This window comes from Ciconia boyciana, chromosome 3 (genome assembly GCF_034638445.1).
Source record: "Ciconia boyciana chromosome 3, ASM3463844v1, whole genome shotgun sequence".
Lineage (NCBI taxonomy): Eukaryota > Metazoa > Chordata > Aves > Ciconiiformes > Ciconiidae > Ciconia > Ciconia boyciana.
Window position 1 is genome coordinate 46662749 of NC_132936.1, and position 10393 is coordinate 46673141.

Genomic DNA, 10393 nt, shown 5'->3' on the forward strand with positions numbered 1-10393 from the left:
TCTAAAAAGAAAAGAAGAAGAAATAGTAAAGTAATAACAAGTAATGAAAAGGAACTGTGGTTGCAGCACAGTGTGTGAGATAGCAGGCTGAAGCCCACACAAGATAAGACGTTAAGCTGAGACTCACGCTGTACCCCTGCCTAAAGGGCTGAGTTGGCGCAAATGAAGGAAGACAACGGCTGCGCATAACTTCCCATCTACTCTGGAAGGGTGTTGCAGGAGTCAGCTAATTAATGGGGGTAAAAACAGATAAAACCGTAAATGACTACAGAAAACTAGTTTGAGCTCTTTGAAAGTCAAAGTCTTGCCGCCGAGAGCAAAAAATTTCATTCCATTTTCTTCCTCCATACTAACTACCCCAATTTGTTTTGATGACACATCTAAAGTGGAACAACTTGTCCTTGATCCACGATTGATGCTCACAGCAGGACCCGTGAGACGCTAGCTACATTTCTGTGAATCTCACAGAAACAAAACTACAGAGCGCCAGTTCTTCAATATTTCATGAAGAAATCTGACAAAATATTTACAACCATAGTAAACTGCAATTTCACAAAGGCATATTCCGCTATCAATCTGGCACATGTTCATGCCACTATTATGCTTCCATTTAAAAAGCTAGAAAATGAGAGCGGAAAGAATCCTTTAAACATGACTCTGCTTTATATGCTTGTATGAGAGGATTATTTAATCGAATTAGGAAATACTTGTAGCTAAAGACGACACGCAACAAGAATACAGTGCTACCCCTGGAGTTACTGCCATCCGCTTCTACGTTCTTGACGTCTTACTTTATTCTTGTGCATCTATGTTTAATATGCCATCATGAGTATCCTGTTTAACCGTGTGAGTAGCAACACACCTATAGCAAGAGCAGGATGAAATCCTAAAGTCAAGGACATCAACAGCAAAAGATCGAATGAAGTTCTATAAAAAATCCCAGAATCAGAGAATCAAAACATTAACTCAAATACAACGTGCAATGTTGCAGTTATGGGTCTAAAATACGACATCGCCGATTAATCCAGAGGACCGTCACCAGGCTGCCATCTAATCACCAGGCACGTACCGGTCTGCAATTGCTGAAAAAGAAACTTCAGGTAGCGGAGCGGCAGCGCTGCGGCCACACGCGTCGCCTGCTAAAATACTCAGTGTGGGGAGCCCACAGCCTGTGTTCACACAGCCACGCAGCAGTGGCAGCAGGCCGGCAGTGGCACCACCAGGCCGGCATATGCCACGCTGTCAGAGCGGGGCAGAAATAATCACGCCAGCCTCATGACACAGAACCGCAAAACCATTTCATAACTGCATTTGCTTGCCAACTTGCCTAATGCAAAGTGAACGGAGCTTATGTTTAAACCCGACCAAAGGCGATGCTACCGACTCTCTCTCATTTAATAGACCGAGAAACTTACTGCAGGTCACGGAGACGGCCCGGTGCTGCTGTTTCCATGTCACGGTAGGGTTAACCTATTTTAGACCGACAGCGGACGGTCGGCACCAGCAGCTCGTCGCCGGCTACCCAAAACGAGCCCACGCGAGCCGTACTTGGCTACCAGTTCAGCACACCGCGGGAGAAGCGCCGGGCAGGGCTGCCCCGGGCGCCCCCGGCAGCGGGGAGGGCGGCCCGCCCGGCCCGGGGCACGGCGCGGCCGTGCCCCCCAGCCCGGCACAAGCGTCGCGCCCCCTCCCCGCGCCCCGCCCGGCTGCACCTGCGCGGCGCCCTCCGGGACGCGGCTCCGCAGGCCGCGGGCCCGGCCGCCGCCATGGCGGGGCGGCTCGGCCCGGCCCGGCTCGGCCCGGCGCGCCAGCCGCGGCCGCCGCGCGTCGGCGCCGAGGCTCCGCGGCCCCCCGGCTCCGCAGGAGGAGCCCGCCGCGGCCACGGCCCCCCCCGAGCTGGGCCGGCGGCCTCCCCCCTCCCCGCCCCGAGCGCCCCGCACTCACGGAGCGGCGGGCGGCAGGCAGGCAGACAAGCGCGGCGGCAGGAAGCGGCGGAGGAAGCTGGGCCGCAGCCAGGGCCGCGCCGCTCCGCTCTGCTCCGCCTGGCGCGGCCCGCCCCCGGCCTCGCCGCGCCGCTCCCCGCCCCAGCCTCAGCCCGGACGGCTCCCCGCGGGCCCCAGGGCGGCGGACGGGCTGCCCCCGGCGCCGTACGAGCCGGCAAAGAGGCGGCGGCGGGGGGCAGGTAGCGTGGAGGGCGGGTGGTGCCGGTTCGAGGGCAAAATGCGTCTCCCGGGTAGGAAGGGCGGTGGGGGAGCGGGGCTGCCCGCGGCTGCCGGCTGGGCGGGAGCGTACCTGGGCCCGCTGAGAGGCAACAGGTAGCAGCAGCTCTGGCCGCGGGGCACCTTAGAAACTCAAGGCAAAGAAGGGAAGGGGGTGCAAAGGAAGGGAGACATGGTGGGGTTACCTTCGCATCTGAATTTGGCGGGGTCTTGCTGAAAGACCTGGAGATACTGCACTGGGTTTGTGCATGTGGGGAGCAAGCTAACAGGCTTACCTGTGCGCAAGGGTGTGGATGGTCGTACCCAGAGGTTATGCAGAAGGGTCTGGGCCCTGCGTGGATTTTCAGGGTAGCCACCGTGGGAGGGACTGGAGGGAGATCAGAATCAAAGGTGCCCATCCTAGCTGAGGGACAGGCAGAGTAAAGGGTGTTCAGCACACGAGGGAGGAGCTAGTAGAAACTGGGATTGAGATTAAACTCAGCATGTGGCTATACAGCAAGGGGGGCTTTATTTGGACAGAAGGCAATTCTGAATTAAGGACTGAGAGACAGTAGTTTTATTGGAATAAGATTATCCAGTGATAAGGCATAGAGCAAAAAGGGGGAAAGGGTGAAGTTGCTGTGGCACCCCTCAAGAACCAAGGATGGAGAACCTGTAGTGGATCTGCTGACAAACAGGCTGAAAGAATGGTTAGAGAAGCATGTAGAAGTCATTGGACCAAGCAAAGTCAAGATGTCAAGAAGAGTATTGTTGAAAGAGGTTGACAGATTAAGTGGGATTTTATTTAGGTAGGAGGAATTCTTCAGGCATTTCAATGACAGTGGTGACAACTGAGCACAGAGATCTGCAGGCAGATTGCAGGCCATGTAACAGAGGAGCCCCGGACATGGGTTGTGAACACCACGTTCATGGAGTCTATATGTGAAAGGGAGAAAGAATATGGGACAATAATCTGAAACAAACTGGATCAAGAAGTGGGTCCTTCCTCTTCCGCACAGGAGAGATTAGAGAATTATTGCACTGCAAAAGCAATAACTAGATTAAAAGGTTAAAGAGAAGGAAGGAAAAGTGAACATGTGTGAAAGGGGGATAGTGTGATGTGAAGAGGAATACGTTCATTTAGCACAGGAGAGGAGAACAGAAATATCTGGAAGAGGTAGAATGTCAGGGCACTGGCGGAAGGGGAAGGCAAGCAAAGGAGGTGGAAAAGATGAGGTGAGAAAAGGCTACCCAAAGGAAATGGTTTGAATTCTGTGCAGAGAGTGAGGACAGCAGGCTGTATGCATAGGTTCCCGTTGTGTTGGGAAAAATGATATATAAATTACAGCTGCATGTTAGGAAAACAGATTTGTCACAGAAATCAGCCAGTCCCCAGCTTTCCTCCAGAAGCACTCAACAATGCAAAAGCAGAGCCAAAGAAAGCCAATGTTGAGATTGAATCATGTCTGGGGTTTGGTAATGAGAGAAAATGAAGGGTCAAGGGCAAAGAAGAAAGAAACATGAAGAGCATCAGCAATCAGAGGCATGAAAGAAAGAAAAGAGAAAGCAGAGAGGGAAGGCTGAAAGCAAATAGTAAAGCACAGTGAAGAATACTATGGGAAGGCTGAAAAGTTTGTGGGGGGAAAAAACCCAGATGATAGAACAAGAAGATGCAGTAACAAAAAAATCAGAAAGGCAGTAAGACCTGATGAAGGCCTAGATCTGTGAACCATTTCTTCGATCAACGAAGGCTTCAGTCGAGTGAGAAGATGAGCATAAAGAATGTGCAACGGTAAATGCAGCTAGGTAACCAGCTGGGAAATTATGCCACCAGGGATGAGTGTGGGAGGCTGGGCAGAAATTGAGAGTGAAATGAAGAAGAAGTGAAACTGAGAGAGTCCCAAGAGGTGAAATGAAGAAAGCTGCTGAGGAGGGGTTGAGTGAGTGCTGAATGACAGTGCCACGAAGGCAAGAGGAGAATTGAATGTGCTGCTTCCCACCCTTTCACCGACCAGAGGAGTTTGCCTAGCTTGATCTCCTCTGATGTCAAACTCTCAGTCTTTCACAAGATGGCTAGTGGATCATTCCTATTTCTGCAAGCAAGCTAGTGTATTCTCTCTTTGTGCGTACATATGTATAATCCAGGGTCAAATTAAAACCATAAATTAATTTCTAAAAATGCAACTTCATGTGAATATGCGTTTCATACAAGTATCCTGACATTCCACATCACATGCTTTATGGTCCTTATAGTGATATATGCAATAAATGGAGAGTAACTCTGGTTATTATTTTACTACAGATAAAATACAGAGTAAATTACACTTCAAAAGATAATTTCTAGAAGTAGTGCATTCTACCCATACCTTGTTGAAAATGGAAAACGCATAAAACTTCTACTCATATATAAATACTCTGCTTCAAAGAGACAATTTGCAAATGCCTGTCAAAGAGGCCATATGGAGAGGCTGGCAGAAGGGCAGCTAGTGAACCAGTTGTATGTGCCAGGTTCAATTTGTCATACTTTACAGTACCAAGAAATATTTTGTTCTCATTTTGAGAAGGAAAACTCTCATTAGTAAAGATTCAACAACAAACTCCTCAAAATGCATCTTTTATGAAGAGAAAAGATCCAGCACGCCTGCCTTTAAAGACTGGAACCGCTGGTACATAATGTATCTGCAAATGTATGTAGTAAATAGAGAGTACTGATTTAAAACACATTGAACAGAGGGACCCTCATTTCTCCACTTAAAACATGTCTTGGCCATCAGTCCTTGGGGCTGGAAGACTGACAGCATTCAAAACCAAAGCGTATTGAAACTAGGGATGCGGTTATTACCCTTGGACCACAGCTCCTGTGGCTGTAAGGGGACAGTGGCAAGGGTGAAAGCGGTGCAGGCCAGTGCCAAGATCACCATTTCTCCTCAGGTGTAACACTGGGGGGGGGGGGGTAATTACTTTGAGTGGATTTGGCACAAAATTCCTCATCCCTGTTCAGTCTCCCAGCCTTTGGTACTTTAAGGCCTCTCAACAGCTTGGCTCAGTTGTGGAAATCACCCTGCGCAGGCAAAGCGGCAGTTGCTCGATGTACCGAAACCGAAGGCAGTGGCTGCCTAACCCGGCTGCGTCTGGTGCCGGCAGGTGCCATGCGTGGCGGTGGGCCGCTTGCCTACGGCTTACCTGCCCAGGCCGCTCGGCTTTTTATAGCTCCGGCGAAATCCAGGCCTTCCCTGAACCAGGGGGATCGCCCCACACGCAATGCCGAGATGTAAGTTCATTGGGTGCGAGCGTGCAAATATTTTATCGACGTCGAGTCATAAATTGTCAGAAATCGGAGGGATTCACAAGGAAAAAAAAATTATTGTTTTTAACCGGTGGTGCCTCCCGCGCCCCTGAGCGGGCCAAGGCCGGATCAAGGCCTCCACGCCCCCGCCTCTGAGGAGAAGGCGGTGCCGCCCGGGGAGCCGTCTCCTCCCCGGCGGGTGTGGGCGGGCGGCTGGCGGCAAGCGGCAGGGACGGCCCGGGCGGCCGCCATGTTCGGAGGCGGGCTGATGGGGGTCGGGGGCTGGGGCTGGTGGCGGGCGATCTGGGCCCTGCGGGCGGCGAGCGGCGGCTGGTGGCGGGCGGCAGCGCCCGGTGAGGCGGGGACGCGGGGGGCGGAGTGGCGGCTGGGCCTCTCCGAACGCGGGCGGTGGGGTGAGGTTTGCCGGCGCCCGGGGGGAGCCCCGTATGAATATGTTAAACGTTATTAGGGGCGATGGCCTTCCCCGAGAGGCCGGGAGAGCGGGGGCCTGCGCTGGGCTCACGGGCTGCGCCTCTCTGCCAGGTCCTGGGGCGGCGGGTGCCCCCAGCCGCAGCCTCTGCGCCGGCGGGGCGCCGAGCCTTTCCTACCAAGAGCTCAAAGACTTGAAGAAGACCAACGTCCTCCACATAGACGTGCGGGAGAGGTGGGAGATCGACAGAGACGGAAAAATCCCAGCGTCTATCAACATACCGCGTAAGTTATTAACGCTGCTACGTGGGGACGTTGGGTGTTCCCTTTGCTTGATGGTCAAGTCTGTGGAGGCTGAGCAAAGAGGAACTGTGCTAGACAGCTGCTAGTATGTTGTGAGGCTAAACTTTTCCTCCAGAGGAATTAGAAGCCTTACTAAAGTGTAAGCCTGTCTGTGGATGGAGAATAAATGAGACTTTTTTTCTGTATTTCCCAGTGGGTGAATTAGTGGGAGCTCTACAAATGGACCCAACGGAGTTCAAGGAGCAGTACAATCAAAAGATGCCATCCAAGTCGGACCCTGTGGTTTTCTCCTGTTTGGCAGGAAAAAGAAGTAAACAAGCACTCAGTTTTGCCATGTCCTTGGGTTTCAGCAGGTATGACATGGGTGTGTAAGGGTGGGATTAATGTAGCCTCCCCCCATGAAGCAGATCTCATGCTCAGCTTCTTGTGGGCAAGGGTAAAAATTTAAATGTGGAATATGAACAAAACGACTGGTATTTGAGTTGGACACCTCCTCGTGTCTCCACTGAACCTTAAAGACGCTATTGGGTGTTCCAGCAAAGTGAGGTGTATCGCCCTGTGAAACAACCCCTCAGCAGCTCTGCGCAGGTGACGCAATCTGCTGCAAGACCGTGCTGCCACTGAAGGGTCCTTCTGCCTCTTCGGGCTCCCTCGCCGAGACGTTGCTTCCTTATACAGCTTCATAAGCACTAGCCCTGAGACACAGGATGATTGGAAGGGTGGAGAACCGCTCACTTTGGTAGAAGTACAATCTTAAATTAGATTAAATAGTTTATGAAACCACACCCTTTGTTAAATTGCAGTTCTACCTGTACAGTTCACTGGTGACAAAGTATGCCTTCACTTTCAGTAAAGCATTGCATTGTTTGCCAGGAGTAAAGCAGTGAAGGCAATAGCTAAAAAGACAATGAGATTGATAGAGTGGAAGCAAAAGCAGCATTTGGTTGGCAGAGTTTTGTTACACCCGTGCCAGAAGGTGCCTCACTGCCCTGAAGACTGCAGATAGAATTTAAAAAATTGGTTGTTTGCTCATGTTTTCGCTGAACTGCAATTCATGAACTGGAATATCCCCGCTAATTCTAGTCAAAAGTATGGAACCACGTTCTTGTTTTGCAAATATATTGTTTTAATAAGTGCAAAATATTCTCTATTACCTGTTTTTCATGCTGCATAATTGAAGGAGTCAGTACTGTTTTGCATGGTGGGTTTTTGTTTTCCAGAGTTTAGTTTTGTGCAGGCTTATGTCAGATCTATAGAGCATGTAGGTTTGCAAGGAAGTAGAGATCAGTGTGCTGCATTTATTTGATGACATCTGAAGTATTAGACATAATAGCATGTAAATCTCCCACTGCAGTGAGTCTGTTCTGTCTTTTTAAAAAAAAGAAGTGGCAAACTGTTTCATTAATCCTGCTGCTACTACTTGCTTGATGTTTTATCTCCAGCATTGTGTCATGTGGAAGAAAAGAGTTACAGAACACACTGCATGGAAGCAGGCAGTATTAGAGTACAAGGAATGTCGATCTGGCTCATTGAAGCTAGGTATAAGCGTATTTGATTGCAGAGAATTTCTGCATGTTTTTTTTTTCTCTGATTTTTTTGCCATGTCCTCTTAGATACCTTTTTCAAGAAGAGTCCTTCTTAACATTGTATCTTCTGCATATTTTCAGAGTTCAGCAATATGCTGGTGGCTTTGAGGATTGGGTAAAACATGAACCTCCAGAGAAAAAATGAAGATGACTACCCCAGCCCTTGCCCCATCACTGCTTCAGCATGGTTTGTAGGTTTTCACATTGAAACTACATGCATTCCACTTCCAGAATACAGGCCACTCCTGTTTTCTTGTGTAAATGGACATTCACCTTCAAATAGCCATGCGTATCAACTGCTTGGTTTAAATTGTATCTAAATGAACAGAGGACGTAACACTTGTTCAACCTTTACTTTGGGCTGTGTTTTTTGGTCAAAGTATGTGAAGAGAACCCAAGTGCTTATTATGTTTACTAAGATTTTTGTATGATGTAGTTTATGACTGTTTAAACTAATGATGACAGGGCAAATAAAATTACCCTTCCCCAAATAACTGTGTTGGGTAGTTTGTTTAGAATAGTTAAACTGCAGATATTCTAATGGAATTGGGGTAACTGCCCTAAGCACAGATTTATTATACTTCATGTGTAGCTAGAGTTTTACAATAGTTACTGTGTTATCAAAGAGTACAAGTAGAGTACAAATTTTTAGGTTTGTACTATGTGATTCTAAGGCCAAAACTCCACTACGGGTTAGAAAATACAAAGGGAAATTGACCTGATGCTAGAATCCTCGCCGTTCAAGATGTTGTGTGATTCCTTATTTTAGAAGTATATCCATTCCTATATGCAGATCTGCTTCTGAGCACAAAATGCTGTAACATTCAGTCAACAACTTCTGTTCCCTCAGCAGCTCAGTATCAAGTGAGAACTTGCCTGTATTTGAAGTTATTATTACAGAGATGTAATCATTTTAGGCTGGAAAACTTAAGGTGTCCAAGGAAGTTACTAAACTCCTTTCTTTTATGTACGTTAATTTGCATGTCTTAAACTTTAAAACCAAACCGACCCATTCCATCCCCACCTATAAATTTGCATAGTCATAATTTTAAGGATTTTTTCTGTTTGTTTTTCAATGCTGCTAGCAGCTCAGGGGAACTAGCAAGGGTGAATTGCTTTGGCCTCTAGAAAATTTAAGTCCTAGCACAGAAGTTCAGGACTCAGCAGGATGTCTGGAAAAAGGAATTAAAATTTCTGGTTCTGCTCTAATCAGTATTGCAGGCAATGTGCACTTATCCTACAGCTCTTCCATTCTGGCGGTGCAGTCTGCATGGTGAGAAGAGGACCTAGAAAATATACCCTCTCAAGTTCAGAGAACAGAGAAGAAAAAGTAACTAATCTTACTAGAATTTGTCCTGCAGTCTCTCTGCACTCATTTGTTTCTAGAGGAGAACTCCCGTAGTTGGCACAGCCAGCTGTGTTAGCTGCACTGCCCTGACTGTGTATCTTATGGGGGTTTCTGTTCTCTCATCTTTGCTAATAATTAGAGACCCTGTAGCGTAGCTGTCATAATAGTAATGAGTGCATTTTTCTTCAAAGCATCACTGACTTTTTAGCAGTCTTATTGCTATACCTTATTTCCAATCCGTAAAAAAAACCCCAAACAACTTAAGAACCAGAGTTTAGACTAATTTCCAAAATACTGGTTTAGTTTAACTGACGAATTAATGGGAGTGAGGTGAAATTAAAATGCCAGGATGAGTATGGGTGTTACCTTGTGGTCAATTACTCTGCAATTCTCACCACCTTACTCTTGAAAGGTCTTTTTCAGACTGGATCCGGAGGAGTAACAGATGCCAACAGTTTTGTTGGATTTAGCCAAATCCTATGGTCTATTAATTTTGCCTGTTTACCATGACCTACGCTGTCAGTTTCACAGTGCTGTGGGCACATAGTCACAGGGGCAACTGAAGCCCACTCTTGGCTGCGTTGTGCCAGGCCTCACCGGGACTAATGATGCCTTTTTATCTAGATCATTAAGGTCAGATTGTATAGAAAATTTGAGACACACTGAAAATATTTAGCTAAATGTGTAATTAATCATGTCTAGCTGTATTGACCAAGCCACCAAACTTCAGTATACAGATGAACAAAGCAGGGAGATCTAATCAACTAAACTTAGTCACGATTTAGGCATAAGTGGCCAATGCTTCCTTTCGTAGCTACATTAAAGTTTGGTGGGAACATCTAAAACTACATAACTACAAAAAATGAACAACTTAACAGTTACATTGGGTCACACTGAGATCTGTCTAGTCCACTATTTTCTGTTCGGCAGCAGCTGGTAATAAACATCTGAGGAAGAGCATAAAACAGGATAAGAATGTAGTGATACAATCCCCAGATTCTTCTCATTTACAACTGAGAGTGCTTTGATACTTCCTTCAGGCTTTGCAAGTCTTGGTATATTTGGGCATTTGTAAATTTTCAACACAAACTCCCAGCAGTCACAACAGGCTGCATTGGGTTTAACAATGCATTGTGAGAAGTCTTTCCCCTTGTTGCGTCTCAACTTGCCATGTATTGTTTTCATCAGATGCTCCTGCTTCTTCTGTCAGAAGTGATGAACAGTTGTCACCTCATCAGTCTTC

At 47.8% G+C, this 10393-nt stretch overlaps 2 protein-coding genes across 12 annotated transcripts in view; one reads left to right on the forward strand and one right to left on the reverse strand.

The window, feature by feature from the left end:
• Window positions 1-5504, reverse strand: part of USP45 (ubiquitin specific peptidase 45) — a 59972-nt gene extending 54468 nt beyond the window's left edge. For 7 of the 11 annotated variants that reach the window (XR_012041427.1, XR_012041430.1, XR_012041429.1 and 4 more), the window contains exon 1: window positions 1945-2082. The gene's annotated coding sequence lies outside the window, so the exon portion shown is untranslated. Of the gene's footprint in view, window positions 1-1415; window positions 1612-1944; window positions 2083-2494; window positions 2628-5381 lie in introns of those variants that run through there. The other 4 variants (XM_072855554.1, XM_072855551.1, XM_072855549.1 and 1 more) reach the window with 4 other exon arrangements.
• A 198-nt stretch (window positions 5505-5702) lies between these two features.
• Window positions 5703-8309, forward strand: TSTD1 (thiosulfate sulfurtransferase like domain containing 1). The gene is made up of 4 exons (XM_072855569.1): window positions 5703-5837; window positions 6028-6198; window positions 6410-6569; window positions 7884-8309. Exons 1-4 carry the CDS (start codon window positions 5735-5737, stop codon window positions 7945-7947), a joined length of 498 nt encoding a protein of 165 aa, XP_072711670.1. The 5' UTR covers window positions 5703-5734; the 3' UTR covers window positions 7948-8309.
• Window positions 8310-10393: the final 2084 nt, after the last annotated feature.

Coding starts and splice junctions, on each gene's coding strand:
- TSTD1 (XM_072855569.1), top strand. CDS start 5,735: ATGTTCGGAGGCGGGCTGATGGGGGTCGGGGGCTGGGGCTGGTGGCGG. Junction 5,838..6,027: donor GTGGCGGGCGGCAGCGCCCG/GTGAGGCGGGGA, acceptor CCTCTCTGCCAG/GTCCTGGGGCGGCGGGTGCC. Junction 6,570..7,883: donor ATGTCCTTGGGTTTCAGCAG/GTATGACATGGG, acceptor GCATATTTTCAG/AGTTCAGCAATATGCTGGTG.